Source organism: Brachypodium distachyon, chromosome 2 (assembly GCF_000005505.3).
Source record: "Brachypodium distachyon strain Bd21 chromosome 2, Brachypodium_distachyon_v3.0, whole genome shotgun sequence".
NCBI classification, from domain to species: Eukaryota; Viridiplantae; Streptophyta; class Magnoliopsida; order Poales; family Poaceae; genus Brachypodium; species Brachypodium distachyon.
The window spans coordinates 1,187,875-1,205,794 of record NC_016132.3 but is presented as its reverse complement, the minus strand read 5'-3'; the positions used below and the strand labels follow the sequence as shown (position 1 = coordinate 1,205,794).

Here is a 17,920-nt window from a genome sequence, read left to right as displayed (position 1 = left end):
ATTCTACCTATTGGGGCTGGCTGAAGATATAGAAACTGATTGATGCATTGGAGAATACATACTGATCAGATAGTCTACTGCTACATGGTAAGTACTCATAAATTTCAAGGATTGTTGTCTCTCAATGTACGCATCCTCAAACGAGTTGCATCAAAAAATTACTCAATCCGTTCTGTAATTCTTGTTTTTTGGGCAAATTTGAGACAAGAAATATGAAACGAAGGTAGTACCATGCACATGGAGAGAATTCATAAATCCTCCTCGTCCTCATTGGAGAATGGAGGCATTGGTTAAAACATAATGCATTCCTCCTCGTCCTCGTCCTCCTCATCCCCGTCCTCGTCGGTGTGCATCAGCTCGTTATTTATGGTGATACTGAGCTTGACAGAGGCCATGGGTACAAAGCAGAAGCAGTCCGTGGGCAGCCCATCGGACAGCGACGAGTTTCTGATCGCTTCCAGCGAAGAGTGCTGGTGATGCTCCTTCCAGCACGAGAAATCCACATAACATCTGAAACTGGACAACTCCGAGGAGGAGTTTGGCTGGATGCAGACAAGCGAGACGGCATGCAGGGGTGACATCGGCAAGGCCACGTTGAGTAGGAAGATGTTTCCGTCTTGGCCACGGAGGACATGCACGCCAGGCTTGGCAACGAGACAAAACGGATAGTTGTACTTGAACGCTGTCGTCGGCCACTTGTGCTCTGCCGTGAAGTGGTCGAGGAGCGCCACCGTTGGGCCAGCGAAGCCGCAGCCAGGGTTCGGGCAGAAGCACGGCGCGTGGGGGCACGCCTTCTTGTGTTCTTCCTTGAGGTAGTAGATGATGCTCTCGGTGCATCCGTGCTCGGCGTAGGGGCAGGGTACAAGGATGGATTCAACCACACGCTCCATGCCGTAGCAGCTGCTCTGCAGGACAACCCCGGAGCAGACCTGGCACTTGCTATCCGGGAGCTTGTCGCGGCAAGGAGAGCAGACCAAGTGCCCCATGGAACACTGCAAATAATTCACCAGGCAAGCTCAGAATTGACTTGCACATTAAAAAGAAGACAGCATCACATAAACAGACTGACACAAGAATTTCAATCTCATGATTTGTATAAATGTCAGCATACTAGAAATGCACTGGACTACCTGGAAAATGGGAGGCCGAAGAGGGTAAGAGCAGACAGGGCAGTCCAAGACCTCCATCCCCATGGTGACATTCTGCTTCTTGGCAGCCTCCTTTCCCTCTTGCCGACCATCCCCGTCCTTGTTGCTGCCGTTACCAGTCACCTCCATGAGATTAGAACCAAGGCCTATAGAGATTTAAAACCAATAGGTTAAAACACAAGACATCCCTCCATAATTTGTAGGCGATCAACAATAATATCCAAGGCAGGTCCACAATGTGCCATGTGAATTAGAGGATCGACGTTGATTTTCTTGTACGCAAAAAAGAGAAAGCAAAATCGATGCAAACACAAATCAGCAAACACGTGGACTGCAGACTAACCAGGTTAAAAAAAAGGGGCAGATGCAAGAAGAGCAGTTCAATCAACAGATGATCGGTGCAAAGATCCAGCTCCAGAACCTCTACGGAGTAGAGAAACAAATTAATGCTGGAGTGGGAATCGATCGACGAAGCGAACCGACTGGGAGGAGGAAGACGAAGCGAGAGACTCACCGGATGCGACCTTTTGATGAAGGCGCGGCGGCGGCCGGCGGATGCGGCGGGGTCGATGAGGAGTAGAGCGGCGCTTAGGTTCCGCCGGCGCCGGTTGGTCGGTCGGACTAGGGTAAAGTGGACGAATACAACGCTACTTGTACTACCCTGGAAATAGAAAGCCCGGTTGCCCCAGTTCGGGCCCAACAAGGGCCCGGAAAGTCCATGGGAGGCCCAGACCAGATTCAATGGGCTTCCAGAACTAACCGACAAAGTTTGTCATTTCAAAAACCAAATCCAAATTAGGCAAAGCTTCATTCCACTGGATCCGGCCTCCCTGAACGAACAAACCCCTGGAGATCCTCTATGTGCCTCGAGGTTACATGACATTAACCAATGCTTTTATGTGATTATATGTCAAATCAAATCGTGAATAAGAACAGGGCTTCGGCTGTCTCCTGAGTTACAGGGCCAGGTTTGCACCATGTTTCCAGTTTGCTGGATGAGTTGCTGCACGTTCATGTAAATCCCAGGCAATTTCTGTGTCAAATACTAGTCAGGAGAGTTTAATAGAACTTCAAGTACTGGTCAGGCAAGGAACAACTTCAGCGATGTAGCGTGAGTTGTTCATCATTTCTACAATTTTAAGCAAAAAAATTCCCAGAGTACAAACCGTACCGGACAATCCGATCAAATATCACTCGGGTTCCAAACAGTACCAAAATAACACTAGTGCCTCCTCCAAAAACTGAGAGCTAGCTACTGAGAGATTTATAAGCACTCACTTGTCAAACCCAATTCAACACAGGCCGGAGTACTATTATATACACTCACCATGGTTGATGGTTGTGCCATCCCTTGGACATGCATCCTACTGTGGCGTGAGCGTCACACCCAACATGGTTGTGGTGCTTGCACCGGTGCCTCGAAGCAACAACTTCGGCACAAGGAAGAGGAAGCAATCTTTCGGCAGACCATCATACAGATTGGTGCTCCTTGTTTGAAACTCCATAGCCTGAGAAAAGCTTGGTTCAGAGCACGACGATGTCAGCTTGCATTTGAACTTGGATCCTGTGATGTGAGGCTGGACGTTGCAAACTGAGATGACACCACCAAGGGATTCCAGTATCATGTTGACCAGGAACAGGTGCCCATCCTCGCCCACCAGAACGGTCGATCCCATGTGGATGCGTATCCGCATCGCCTTGCTGTACACAACTTTTGGGGAGTGCCACTTGTGCTTGCCTGAAAAATGGTCCAGAAGCATTGCGGTCTGTCCACTGAAGCTGCAGCCAGTTTCGGGGCAGAAGCATGGTGCATATGGGCAACCTTTCTCGTGGTCTTCTTTCTGATAATAGGTTATCCTTGCAGTGCATCCATAGTTCCCATTGGAACAAGAAACTTTGATGGATTCAACCACATGTTCTACCATGTAGCAGCGATTGTAAACTGTGGGGACGGCGCAGAAGTGGCACTTCTCTAAGACCTTGTCATGGCAAGATGAGCATATGGCATGCCCCACAGTACACTGACGAACAGAGATGAATCAGTAAATATATGAAAGGGAAAATAGGTGTGTTCAAGAGAAAATCAATCAAAAAAATATACTAGTAACTTATACTGAAATAAATACAGCTGAATGATGAACAAACATGGGAAGTATTTATTGCATGGAGTACATGTTATAATGACCATTATATGATTCGAGTTAAAAATAACCAGAAACTGGAAAAAAAACTGGAGCAAATAAGCATTCCTTGCATGTAAATGAGCTCATTAACCATTCCCATTTGAATGCCTTCGATTTGTCGCAGCAACTTTTATCTGAGAGTTAAATAGTTTTGTTGGCGGGCATGACATGACAAGGCTTGAACACCGGTGGCAGGCTGGGCACGCACACGTAAAGAAATGCACATGTATTTCCCTTGCACATGAATTTACTGCACAAGTTAACTAATAACTAGTTCTGTATGTGTAGCTGTTTTCACACATTCACTTCACTCCTACTAGTATGACGAAAGTTGTTCTCATACTGAAATACACCAAGCCAACTTACTGCAAATTCTTGAAATGTCATTTCTTCAATGAAGACAATGATGACACACAGACCTTATGAATCCCTAGTTTGCATAAGGTACACAGACTATCCCTGATGTAGTAATACTTTCCACAAAGACAACAGGAGCTGCATGGCTGGTGTACAACTGCACAAAGACAATAGGAGCTGGACAGCTGGCACACATCTTCAACCATAATTTACATCTGAATACGTTCTACTTCTTTAGGTTACAAAAAACATGAGTAACAAACTCATAGTTGCAACTTGCAACATTAAATAAGCTTAATGGTGCAGTTGCCCATCTAAATTCAATTTCTTGACCAACTAGTGAATGATGGAGAATATAGCATAGCTCTCGCAGTTTGGGTTTCCATACAGTGACCAACTGAAGACACTGCACCAATCTATTGGGTGTTAGGGATATTAATTTTATTTTAATTCTTCAGAGATGTCAATCTTGACTTACAGTTCGCCAACGCAAAACCAAAACCTAGCATCCAGGTTTAGTTTCAGGATCAGTTACTGAATTCCAACTAAATAATGTCAGCAAGATCCTGCAGTTTGGCGACAAAATCAAACACCTGCATTGTTGTAGACTAACTGTTCAGTTTCTGTTCTTGTTTTGGTTTGGCCATTGGCCATTCTTCTTGTTCTTTCTTTGTCGCTTTCGTTTCTTTTTGGCTGACTTTTGTAACTGTTGCGCCTTCTTGTCTTCTTCTTCTAATACAAAATGAAGCACACTTAGGTGTGTGTTCAAGATTTTGCTTGGAGCAAACCAGAATTTGCTACATGTAAATGAGCTCAGTAACCATTTCTGTTTGAATAGCTTAAATTCATCAAACACAACTGTTATCTGAAAGTTAATACTATGTTGATATTACATGATGAGTTGTATATGCCAACAACATGGTTAAACTTCAGAATATTTTCATACAAGCAGGGTGGATCCAGGATTTCCCGTCATGCTACGAAAATAGATTACAATATCAACTCACAGAATGGCATCCATACTTTTGCAAAAAAAAAAAACTCAACCAACAAGGACTTACACCTGTGCCTTATTTAATTAGTAGTAAGAATTAAACAACCAAGACACACAAACCCTGTGAAGCACAGGGCTCAACGCGGGTGGAAAGCTGGGTGCATGACCCAGTAGCCAGCTGGTCGACACCCAGTTCCTAAAAAAACTCGACCAACACGGACTAGGCCTTGTGGCTTTTTTAATAAGAAGTAACAACCAAGGCCACAGACACACATGGCGGAGAACTGGGATCGAACACGGGTGGCTGGCTTCGCGTGCACAAGGAAAGAAATGCACATGAGTTTCCCTTCGACGCGAATTTATTGCATAAGGTAACTAATAACTAGTTTTGTGTGTGATGCTGTTTTCACACATTCAGTTCACTCCTACTAGTATGACAGAAGTTGTTCTTATACTAAGATACACCAAGCCATCCTACTGCAAATTCTTAAAATGACATGTCTTCAATGAAGATAGTATACTTTTCCTACTTCATGGTTTCTCCACAATGATGATACACAGACCTTATGAATCCCTATTAGCATAAGATGCACAAACTATCCCGACCCAAATGTAGTAACTTACTTTCCGACAAGGTAATTGGAATTGGCGTACATTGAAGAAAATGTGCCAACTATTTTTTAGAGCGCACACATCTTCAACCGTAATTTCCATCTGAGTGTGTTCTACTTATTTAGGTTACAAAAACTTGAGTAACAAACTCATACTCTACTTGCACGCTGCAACATTAAATGAACTTAATGGGTAATGGCGCAATTGCCCATCAATCTACATTCAACTATTGGGTGTTCTGTTTGGGCTATTAATTTCGTTCTAATTCTTCAGAGATGTCGACCTTCACTTACAATTCACCACTGCAAAACCAAAACCGGGCATCCAACAGTTCCATTTCAGGATCAGTTACTGAATTCTAACAAAATAATCTCGCGGCAACACCCTGCAGTTCGGCAACAAACTCAAACTAGGTAACAGATGAATCACGAAGTACAAGTAATAATAACATATGAACTTCGCAGTATTGAGACTCCCAAAAAGTTCGTACAGATTCTACTGACGCTATTTCTGCCCAAAACAACAGAGTTAAATCGGCATCGTCCCTGAGGAGTGAGGAGCTTGTAGGGTTTCAGTAGCATCGGCGCAGATCAACAGATCCATGGGTACCTGGAAAACGGGGGGGCGCAGGGGGTGGAAGCAGACGGGGCAGTCGAGGAGCTCGAGGTCCATGGTGACGTCGGCGGCCGCCGCGACCTTCCTCCTCTTGACGGCGCTGCCCTCCTCTCCCTCCTCCTTCTGCTGCTGCTGCTGCGTTCCCATCCCTTCCCTCCGTCGGGCGGAAGCGCGGGAACCTGGCTGCAGGGCACGGCGGCGCCGCCGGCTGCCTCGTCGCCCGATTGGGGAATCGAGCCGCCTCTCACTCCCGCCCTCTGTCTCTGGCTCAAATTTCGAAATTTCGAACAGAAAACGGAAGACGCGGTAGAAGTCGGGCGGGGTAATGGGCCCAACAGGAACAGCATAACCGGCCCACGAACAGCTCGAAAACACAAACGTACACCTGCTAGGAGCTTGTACTGATTCTCAAAAAAAAGAAAAAGAAAAAAAAGAGGAGCTTTTACTGAAACTGAGAGCTAGCTACATAAAAGAATTGGTCTAAAAAGAGCTAGTACAGTACATAAAAGAATTTATCTCAAGAAAAAGCTACACAAAACATGGATCCTATTCTGGCCTGATCAGTGTCACACCCAGCATGGTGGTTCCACCACGAAGCAAATTGCTTGGCACACGGAATTTATCACAATCAGTAGGCAGCCCATCATGCAGATTAGTGCTCCTTGTGTAGAATGCCTTCATCACATATTGTCCTACAAAGCATGTCTCCATATTCAGAGTGCATTTGAACTTGGATCCAGCATCGTGAGGCTGGATGCAGCAAACTGAAATGATGATAGCGCCGCGGAGATCCAATAGCATGCTAACCAGGAAAAGGTTTCCATCTTCGCCCGCGAGAATGGTTGATCCCGGTTTGATGTGATGCTGAGCTCACGGTTGTACTTTGAGATTGGACGAGTGCCACTTGTGCTGGCCACAAAGATGGTCCAGAAGCGCCACGGTTGTCCCGCTGAAGCCGCAGCCGGTTTCCGGACAGAAGCATGGCGCATGTGGGCAAGTTTTCTCATGGTCTTCTTTCTGGTAGTACTTTATCTTTGCAGCGCATCCATGGTTGCCATTGGAGCATGCAACTTTGATGGATTGGACGAGACGTTCTGCCGTGTAGCAGCGCTTGTAAACTGTGGAGAGGCAGCAGAAGTGGCACATGTCTTTGTCTAGGAGCTTGTCATGGCAAGATGAACATATGAGATGCCCCACAGTGCACTGAGGAAGAGAAAATGAATCAGTAATGATATATGAATGATAAACCTTCCCTGATAACCGGCATTGTAAGTTTGTAACTTATTTTTCTTTCATTGTAACATATTTATCAATAAAATTTGCAGTAGGTCGTCATTTGGCCTACTGTTTCCCGGAAAAAATTGGGTAAAAAAAGGTAACAACTTTAGCTAAATGAAGTGCAACTGAAATGGTGAACAAACATGAGAATTTGGAAGTATGCATTGCATTGAGGAATTCCCGTAAAATAGTTCCAGTTAAAAAATGCACAAAGCAGAAAAGTGAATGGAGCAAAATGGAGTTCCTTGCATGTAATTAAATAGGGATCCCAATTAAATAAGCTAAATAGCCTACCAATTAGAATGCCCAAGTTCATCATGTGCAACTGTTATTTGAGAGTTTAACTATGTTGGCATCATATGTAGTTGTGGCTATTCTGGCCATACCTGATGAATTGTCTAAGCCAGCAGTATGCCATCAGAACAATTTGAGCCAATCGGTACACTTAGAGTTCAGGTTACAACCGTTTTTTACTTTCGCATTAGAAACTTACGGATATTGAAATATGTGAAGGTGCTAATGATCGATAGAACATTATATTCTAGCAGTCATATATAACAGTGATCTCCTCAAAGTTAGACCAAAGAAGGAGATTGATGGTCACCACATTTTCGGAGGAGTATAGTGGAAAGGCGCACCATCCTATTCATATCTCGCCGGAGTAGCATAGCAGACTCATAGAGTCATAGTTGCACCATCAAATAAGCTTTGACGCTACAATTTTCAACCCTGATTAATTAATTTTTAATTCGATCAAGTACTAGTGATTGCTAATTTGCTATAACACAGTTCTCTGTGATTTGGGTTTGCGTACAATGAGAAACTTTAAGACACGGAAACTCTTTAGCCTTTACTGATTGAACGACATTTAATTTTAGAAAACAGACAGCAAAACCCAGAGAGCCTGGCATCCAAGTTCCATTTCAGGTCCCCGCAAAAAAAAAGTTCCATTTCAGGATTTATTTGCTAGTAATTTTGAAGTAAGCTCAGTGGGGAACATCTATCCTACCTACAGTTGGGCAACCAAATCAAAGTAACAGACTCGTTGCATACTATAGCATACGAAAAAATGTTTCTTGGACATATATATGCATGCACTGACATCATTGAGGAGGAGGAGGAGGAGCTTGTAGGGTTTGGGAACAGATGAACGGAGGGAGGGTATACCTTGAAAACGGGAGGGCGCAGCGGGTGGGAGCAGATGGGGCACTCAAGGATGTCGTGGTCGTCCATGGTGAAAGTGAAACCGGCGGGCGCCGCCGCCGCCAGGGCCACCTCCGTCTTCTTGGCGGCGCTGCACTCGGCTTCGTTCTTCATGGCTCTAGATGCCATGAGAGCCGGAACCTGGCGGCAGGAGATCGATCCAAGGAAATCGAGTGGATTCTCGATCGCTCCCGCCCTTGATCTGCCTCTCTATAGTCTCTAGGTCGATCTCTCTCTCTGGCTCTCCCCTCAATTTTTGGCTCTCTCCCGCGGTCCTGCCCTCTTATATAGTAGTATCTCCTTTGGCTCTTTCCCGCCCTCTTTGTCTCTCTCAAGGTTTCGAAATTTCGAATGGCGGCAGCTGTGGGGAGAATTTCGAAATTTGAAGGAGGAAGAAGAGTAGAAGCTACAGGCGGGGCAAAAGTTGGGCCGAGTAGAAGCTACAGAAATGAACGGCGCCAAATGGATCGACTTCAATTTATTTCATGCCGAGTATTGATTCTTTACTCATTTCCATGTTGGTTAACTCCTAATTAAGAAAAATATTCGATGATTCCATGTGTTTTCATTCCTGCATTCGAAACACCAACTCATCTCTGTTTCCCACGTTTTACAAATCCTATATTTCCCCCTTATTCATGTGTTTTCTAAATTCCTGTTTTTTTCTTTCTCTTTCGGTGTTCACTTTTATGTGTGCTCCACAGCTCCGTCGATCAGGGGTCTAAACCTAGACTTCCGTGGCGATTGAAGGATCAAAATTATGCTCTTCTCCTAGGGAAATAGCATTACCGTGGAAACCGAATAGTTTGGGTAAATGCTAGACATCACAGTTAGGTTGATTACTACTTTCCTGATCGATCATCGGATGGGGTACCTTTTATTTATATTCAAAACAACCAACGTGGTTCGATGATTCGATCAGCTAGCTCTTGCAAATGCGAGCTGGAGAGACCCTCCTTCCGTTTTGACACCAGATTAAGCAGCACTCTCAACCAAATAAGGCTGAAAAGATTTGGCTATACCCGAGCGCATTGCGCTAGCAATCCCCACTCTTACTTTACTTGAGTTTTGTGCAGAAGATAGCGAGGAGTCAGAGCAAATGGCTAGCGCACATGCTCACCGCCGCATTGCACATATGCTGGACCGCCATGCCGTCGCCGCCACATGCGCCACACATATATGTTTCCCGCTGCCGCACATATGTGTTCCCCATCGCTGGCATGGCAGCCCCGCATATGTGCGTAGAGAGGGGGGGGGGGGGCGGCCCGACGCATATGGTAGAGGGGGGGGGGGTGTTAGAGAGAGGGCATGTGCATGGTGAGAAGGGGGAGGCCCATGGAGAGGGAAAGAAAGGGCAGGCCCATGTGATGGGAAGGCACGTGGACAGTCCACATCAAGTGAAACGTGCAGTGACAATAGAACGCACGGTGCGTCCGGGTGTAGCAAAACCCGGATTCATATCAAGGTTGCACTTGCAAAAATCGGCCAAAAATCCCAAAAACATGGGTCATAACCCACGAAAACGGCCATAAAAAGCACTGTAAAAAATGGCTTGAAACCATGTACCGGGGTCACGTTATCGGAAAGAAAACCCCAAAAATGTGGGCTTGAGCCCATGAAAATGCCCCAAACATTGATTTTTCAGCACTGAGCCAACATGGTCCAAAACTATGTAGGGGAGGGGGTGTCACGATATATGAAAATTGTCCAAAACCCAAAACATGTGAGCTATAGCCCACAAAAAAGTTAAATAGTGATTTTCTGCACCGGCCTAACATGACCTGAAAGTATGTACTGCGGGTCATGATATCGAAAAATCAGCCGAAAACCAAAAACACGTGGGCTATAGCCATGAAAAAACGGTGTTTGTTTGCATCTGCCACCAAAACGCAAAAAATTGAGCCCACAAAAATGGTGAAACGGTGATTTTTCTCCTACCTACCAAAGCAGCACGAAAACCACGTAACGGTGTCACGATATTGGAATATCGGCTAAACCCTAAAAAAACATGGACTATATCCCACGAAAATGGAAAAAATAGTGTTGTTTTCACACCGGCCCAAATTTTTCCAAAACCGTGCATCGGGGTTCACGTTATCAGAAAATCAGGCGATGACCCCCAAAACGGCCAAAACAGTTATATTTCTACACCGGCACAAAATGATATACAAAACTCGCCTGAAAACCAAAAACCATGGGCTATAACCTACGAAAACAACCAATAGTCTTAGTAGCAAAAGGCTTCAAGCAACCCTATGGCATAGATTATGAGGACACATTTAGTCCTGTAGTTAAACCTGCTACTATGAGACTGTGTTGTCTATTCTGTCTCCAGGGGATGGTGTCGACGACAACTAGACGTAAAGAATGTGTTTCTTTATGTTGTTCTGGAAGAGGAAGTCTACATGAAGCAACCCACCTGGATATGAAGATCTCATGCACCATATCACCTTTGCAAACGCAAGGCATTGTATGGTCTCAAACAAGCCCCTCCAGCATGGTTCTCCTGGTTGAGCACTAAACTACATGATCTTGGTTTTTGTTCCATCCAAATCTGATACATCACTATTCATCTTCAATAAGTTGGGCATTATTGTTTTTGTACTAATCTATGTTGATGATATTACAGTAATATAACAAGCTCAACAAGCCAGGCTAGCTGTTATAGCACCGCTTCATGATCTGAGTGAGCAGTTTGCACTCAAGGATCTTACTTGCACTTCTTCTTGGGCATGGAAGTGAAGGAAACTGCATGCTGATGGGCTGTTGCTAACTCAAGAGAAGTATTCTTCAGATCTGCTGACAAAAGCGGTCATGCAAAACTGCAAGGCGTCACCTACACCCCTATCATCCAGAAAATTTATGCACATGAAGGTAGTCTTCTTGGTACCGAAGATAGAACAAGGTATAGAAGCATAGTAGGTGCACTTCAATATTTGACATTGACTCGTCCAGATTTATCGTTCTCGGTAAATAAGGTTTGTCAATTTTTGCATGCTCCCGCTACACTACACTGGACTGCTGTCACATTTATTTTGAGATATATAAAGCACACATTGGGAATGGGACTCACTTTCAGGAAATCCCACTCTCTACTTGACTAGTGCTTTCTCAGATGCAAATTGGGCAATGATGTCTACATGACAGAAAATCAACAGGTGCTTTGCTGTATTTTTTTGGACCGAATCTGATATCTTGGAGTTCAAAGAAACAAGCAATAGTCTCTCGCTCAAGCACTGAAGCAAAATACAAAGCAGTAGCCAATGCAACATCATGCATAATTAATTTGGATGGAATCTTTGCTCAAGGAACTTGGAGTTACATTGAAAGAAGTTCCAATTCTATGGTGTGACAATATGGGTGCAACTTATCTATCTGTTGTCTTCCATGCATGTATATATGCAAGAACGAAGCATATTGACATACATCATCATTTTGTCCGTGAGAGAGAGATACCAACAAAATGTTGAGCATACAGTTTGTGTCTACACATGATCAAGTGGCGGATTGATTCACCAAATCTCTTCCATTCAAAGCTTTGGAGGAATTTCGGCATAACCAAAACTTGTCACACGGTTTAGATTAAGGGAGGGTGTTAGAGTTGTTAGAGATATCGATAGGGATCTAAGATCTGTTGTCGTGTAACCAATCAAGAGATAAGATTGGGATTACACCTATCGATACCAACCTCATGTAACAAACAATACGACTAAGGCCTCTCTCTCTCTCTCTCCAACAGGAAGCCAAGGCGCTACTACTTCCTCATGTCATGCGGAATGACCGTATTGCTACTACTATATGGTACCTTTGGTGGGAATAGCGGCAAGCAGGGGTGGAGGCAGAAAAAATTTATAGAAAGGGACAAAATAGAAGGGATTATTTATTAGGGAGGACCAAAACATAAAAATATGAAACTCACATGATAAAATCGCAAAGTTATGTAGAGACTCGAGTAGAAAACCGAAATCTTAGCGGGGCCAGGGCCAGGGCTGGCCTGATCCCTGCCTCCGCCCCTGGCGGCAAGCTACCCATAGATAAAACTGCCAGTCCGATCGGCGCAAGCGACCTCGGTCCTTGCCTTGAATTATTCCCGTGCAATGAAGAAGGGTGGGGCGAGGATTGCTAGGCACCCCTTGAAGAAGCCGAAAGAAAATTATGTCAAGCTTAATGTGGATGCGGCTTATGCGATAGAGAAGGGGGCAGGACGTACGGGAGCGATAATATGAGATGATCATGGTCTATTTGTTGCTGCGATGGTGTGAGGAATGTACTAAGCCCTTGAGACTGTACAAGGTGGGATGTTTACTGCATTGCAGTTTCCATGAAGTAGGTTCTGCTTTTTACTAATTCAGTCATGCTCCGAACTAGTATGTAGTACTACTTCCTACAGTACGTAGCACACTGTGTATTCTAGCCTGGCAACCTCTATCGTCGTTCCTGATGCTACTAATACCATATGTTACTTTCTCTGTCAAAAAATATATGAATCGGGAATCACTTACTTCAAACATTTTCAAACAAAAAGTTCAACCATGTCATTAAGAAAACAGAATGCCTGATTATATACTACGTACCATTCGTGCAAGAACAAACATGTTGTTCTAGTACTGTACATGTATAATTGCAACTCGACCAATTAATGCTCGATGATGTTCATTTACAGGGCAGGCTAGCTCCAAGCTGAGATGTGACGGAGGAAGAAGGGCCAATGCAGCTCGTAGAGCACACGGCAATTATACGTGCACTCGTTGCAACTATCACACCCATGGCATCTCCCAAAGGCGTCACAGACCTGTGTCGGGTAGTACCACTCGAGCCTGCCATGGCTGCAATCCACCGTCTCCGCTTAACCGCTCTCGACATCAAGCTAGCTAGCTGAAGATGGGCCAAACGGCGCCACGACGTTGCACCACCAGCAGCTTGCCAGCTGCACTCTCCGCCAACCCCAACGCCTTCCACCATTCGAACCTGGCCTGCTCCGATCGCACCCAGCTTCCGGCACCGCCGTGATCGGCCTTCTTCCAGAGCTCTAGCACGCCGACGCCGGCGTCGTCCCGCCGGTTGTGGACGAGCGCGAGGTCGGCGTGGGAACAATGGCTGCTGGAGGTGGAAGTGCTCCCGTTGGAAGACCTCGATGAAGGGGAGCTTGGTTAGCGCCGCGTGTGTCGCGTCGCCCGTGACGACGGCGAGGATGAAGAAGGATGAGGTGTCAAGGTAGAGCCAGTGCGCCGTGCCGTGTGCGTCCACGGTGGCCGCGCGCGGCCCGGGCATGGCGAGCCCGCTGGTCGTGCACTCGATGGGCACGCTCCAGAGGCTCGTGGCGGAGGAGAAGGAGTAGGCGTGGTGCACGAGGCGGCGGCCGCGGTCGCCGGAGTCGGAGACTACGACGATGGCGGTGACGAGCACCCTGAAGAAAGTCGGATCGTCGGCATCGGGCAGCAGCGCGTAGCCAGCGAGGTCGAGTTGGTCGAAGGGAGGCGGCGGGAGGAGGCGCGGGTGGCAGACGGCGAGTTGGTGGAGCCTCCGCCGGTGGTGATCGGCGGCCCGCGTGGGCGTGATGCGGGCGAGGAGCAGCCCGCGGCGCGAGGCTAGGGGCTTGGCGTAGTAGCTGCCCCCGCTGCTGAAGAGCCCGTCGGAGTTGGGGAAGAAGTAGGAGAAGGAGACGCCGGGAAGCGGCGGTACGTGGAGCCTCACGAACTGCGGCGGCCAGTACGAATAAGGTTCATTGTTCATGTTCTTGGACACCGATGATGGTTCCACGCTCTGGTAGAAGACGCCGAGGACGAAGGAGGAGCCGTGGCGTGGGAGAGGGCTAAGGTTGCCGGCGGCGGTGGTACGCGGAACCAGGGCGCGCAGGTGGCGGCGCAGCGGAGGAGGTCGACGGGGTCCGGGAGCCGCGAGAAGATGTCGAGGAGGAGGTCGTCAGGCAACGCTGCTGCTGCGGCCGCGGCCATTGATCGATCTAGTTTCTCGAGAGTTGAACGAGATCGCTAGCTGCTAGCTAGGTCAGGATCGATCACCGCGGTGGGATTAATTAAGAGATTCTGTACACGCATGGATGCAAATATAGTCGTGCAGCACCCGGCCGGCCTCGCTCTTCCGTCCCGTCTCACGAGATTATGAGAAGATAAGCGCTTGACGCACAGTTTTTTTCCTTAAGTTCGTGCCCTGTATAATATAGCATGGGAATTTCTGTCAAAAAGGCCCTAGACCACACATGCCGGTCAGATTGAACGAGACAATTTGTCAAAGTGCAATATCGATCAAGCAGATTTAGCGATCGATCGATACTCAAAACAATATATCAAGAAATGAGAGGTGCTCTTCAAGGAGGACATGTCGGGCGCTGCTCAGTAAACCTCGCGGAATCGCTGCGCTCTTCTTGCTCGGCGGGATGGAAAGGCACCGCCGGCAGGATGACACGTGGTCGCTCCCGAAACCCGCCGCCTGGTCCGATTGTCCATCGCGCGTCCTTCCTTTTCCCCTTTCTTCCCACGTCGATCTCTGTCTATTTTGTTTCTGGTGCTGCATAATTTGTTGTGCTTGCAGGTTAGGTGTTTGATAACTTGTTTTGCTTGGCATCCATGTTCATCGCGTAGTATGTTTATTCTTTGTCTGTACTCAAGGAAACACGAGTGTCTATTTCTCAGTCGTCTAAGAAATATTTATTTCTCAATCAACAATCGTAGCCATCTAATCAAGATTATTTTATCCATCAGACTTATATTAATCTTATAAGAATCTCAATGATTGAATCAAAAGGTCGTTATCATCGACTAAGAAAAAATAGTTATTTCTCAGTCGCCTAATTAAGAAATAGCAAAACCGTAAGGAAAATGCAAGGTTCTGGCCCGACACATGGGCATGCTGGTACAATCGAGTCCATAGCAAACATTTCGTTCATTTTCCTTTTTTTGTCTTTTGAAAAAGAAATCGTTCATTTTTTTTATGTTCCATATTTGTAACACCTTTTTTTTTTATGTTTCTTGTGTTTTCATCCTAACCGAATCTTTTGGAGAACGTGTGAGTCGAAGACCACCCGACACAATAAAAAAAAAGACCATCCAACACAACACATAAAGCAGTGTAACCAACACCATCTTCACCACAAAGAGCAGAGGTGGCTTTTGTTTGCAGTTTCAAGAGAGAGGATTGGGGGGGGGGGGGGGTGGGGTGGGGTAGGCGCCGTGGGGAATAACAACGTTGATGATGTGTCATGTTATTAACGAGGAAAGAGAATGTTGGGGTAACTAGATGTGTTACCATCACACTTCTCAAGATAGAATGAGTCTATAAAACTAATAATGAGATTTTTATATTAGCACAAATATGTTACTACGCACTATTGAAATAGTAATATAAACTAGTAACATATGTTATTCTCCGATCCGATGACTAGCCTATACTATGTTTTTCTTCCGAAAATGTTAATTCACACCTGGTAATAAAATCGACCAAGGTTACAAAATTTTAGTTGGACCAAAGACCATGGAACGAGATCCTCTTACGTACTAGTCAATACTGCAGAGGGACGTAAGTTAAATCGATTCGTTCGTGGTCCATCGGACGGCAGCACATCAGATCCCCTGGAAACGCACTGATGGGTTGGCCCAAAGCCCAGTCCAAGGACCAAGAGGGAAAAGAAGAGCGCTGTCTCAGAAAAAGGCGCCAGAGGACAGGGTGTTAGACAAGTACGGCGGGAGAGAAAGAGATTTCCCGCCAGGACCTGGAGGAGCTCACGTGCTGATCTACTTCGTCATTCCCAGGTAGATCTCAGTTGCCCGATTTTCTCCCTTTCTCGTTCTGTCTCCCACATGACGACAATCACCTGAATTCGAATTTGTGCCAGGACCTGGAGCTCAAGCGCTGCTCTACTTTGGTTTGATCAACTCCCCTATTTCTCATGGAATTAAATGGTTGAATTTGATCAATTTCTCTATTTGTCCACGGAAGAAGAAACTATGAAAGAAACAGAGGTGGCAGAGGAGATTAACAGATCAAGCAATGATCCTCATTTAAATAGGTACTTTCCTTATCTCAAGTACTTTGGCATGAAATCGGTAATTTAAACAGGAAAAGGCTATATGATTTTTGTATCCTTACGTACTGCTAGTGTTTGCTTATTTCCACAACTTCTTTTTCAATACTATTGGTTCCAATATTTTCTCCACACTTGCGCCACTCATAACTCCAACACTAACTCAATTTTTACACTATAGAGTTGTACTGCCAGGTTTGGTACCTCATGTTGGCATGGAATTTACAAATTCAGATGAAGCTTGGGCATTTTGGCTGAGCTATTGTGGGCAGCAAGGCTTTGAGGTCAGAAAAAGGTATACAAACAAAAGAGCATCTGATGGGAAAGTTACATCATGTAAATTTGTTTGTGCAAATGAGGGTCATCGATCACAAGACAAAAGGGACCATTTAACAAAGTTGCCTCGAGCTGAAACTAGAACCGATTGCCAAGTGCACATGAGTGTTAATGTGGACCGGAAAAAGGAAAATCTCAAAGTGACTAAGCTGATTTTGGAACACAATCACACACTGCACCTGCCAGAAACTTTACATTTAATGGTGTCACAGAAGAAAATTTCAGAGTTACAAGCTTTTGAAATTGAAATGGCAGATGATCCAGGTATTGGGCCAAAAGCCTCACATGAGTTTGCAAGTCACCAAGTTGGTGGAGGACTCAATCTTAGCTATACCCTCCGTGATCACAAGAATTATTTGCGGACCAAGCGCCAACGAGAAATGGCATATGGCCAAGCAGGTAGCATGCTTAAGTATTTTTCAAGACAAGATTGTTGAAAACCCATCATTCCAATATGCATTGCAAATGGATCGTGAAGAACAAATAGCAAACATATTTTGGGCTGATGCTAAAATGATCATGGACTATGCACATTTTGGCGATGTGGTTAGTTTTGACACTACTTTTGGAACAAACAAAGAGAGTAGGCCCTTCGGTGTTTTTGTCGGATTCAATCACTTTAGAGAAACTGTAGTTTTTGGTGCTGCTCTCATGTATGATGAGACCTTTGCATCTTTCAAGTGGTTGTTTGAGGCCTTTCTAAATGCTCATAAAGGAAAGGTGCCTAAAACATTATATACAGATCAAGATGCCGCAATGGGAAAGGCAGTTGGAGAAGTGTTTGTAGAAGCATGGCATGGATTATGCACCTTTCACATTATGCAAAATGCTGTCAAGCATCTACATGAAGAGAAGGATGAAGATCAGAAAAAGGAAAAGAAGAAAAAAGAGAAGAAGAAAGAAAAAAATGAAGAGAAGAAAAGAGAGGAGAATGAAGAAACTAGTATTCTGGCAGATTTTAGTGCGTGCATGTTTGAGTATGAAGACAAGGCAGAATTTGAACAAAAGTTTGACCTCATGAGGAAAAAGGTGAGCAAGCAAACTTGGTTGGATAGCATATATAAGTTCAAAGAAAAATGGGCTGAATGTTATATGAAGGATGTCTTCACACTAGGAATGAGAAGTACACAATTGAGTGAGAGTCTGAACAATGATT

At 45.4% G+C, this 17,920-nt stretch overlaps 1 protein-coding gene, 1 long non-coding RNA gene and 2 pseudogenes across 2 annotated transcripts; 1 reads left to right on the top strand and 3 right to left on the bottom strand.

Annotated features, from left to right (window-relative positions):
• Positions 1 to 39: 39 nt before the first annotated feature.
• On the bottom strand, positions 40 to 1,756 carry LOC100823362 (annotated as a pseudogene).
• Positions 1,757 to 2,206: 450 nt separating this feature from the next.
• LOC100823045 (E3 ubiquitin-protein ligase SINA-like 11) lies at positions 2,207 to 6,199 on the bottom strand. Its single transcript, XM_014898865.2, has 2 exons — positions 5,904 to 6,199; positions 2,207 to 3,169 (listed from the first exon to the last, which is right to left on the bottom strand). Exons 1-2 carry the CDS (start codon positions 6,054 to 6,056, stop codon positions 2,513 to 2,515), a joined length of 810 nt encoding a protein of 269 aa, XP_014754351.1. The 5' UTR covers positions 6,057 to 6,199; the 3' UTR covers positions 2,207 to 2,512.
• A 256-nt stretch (positions 6,200 to 6,455) lies between these two features.
• LOC104582999 lies at positions 6,456 to 8,504 on the bottom strand (annotated as a pseudogene).
• Positions 8,505 to 15,920: 7,416 nt separating this feature from the next.
• LOC112271080 lies at positions 15,921 to 17,011 on the top strand. The gene is made up of 3 exons (XR_002963891.1): positions 15,921 to 16,156; positions 16,240 to 16,413; positions 16,610 to 17,011. It is a non-coding gene; the product is annotated as an uncharacterized LOC112271080 (long non-coding RNA).
• The last annotated feature ends 909 nt before the right edge of the window (positions 17,012 to 17,920 follow it).

Excerpts from the sequence above, each read along its gene's own strand:
- LOC100823045 (XM_014898865.2), bottom strand. The coding sequence starts at position 6,056 with ATGGGAACGCAGCAGCAGCAGCAGAAGGAGGAGGGAGAGGAGGGCAGC. Across the intron at positions 3,170-5,903 it reads TGCGCCCCCCCGTTTTCCAG|TGTACTGTGGGGCATGCCAT; the intron begins GTACCCATGGAT and ends TCTGTTCGTCAG.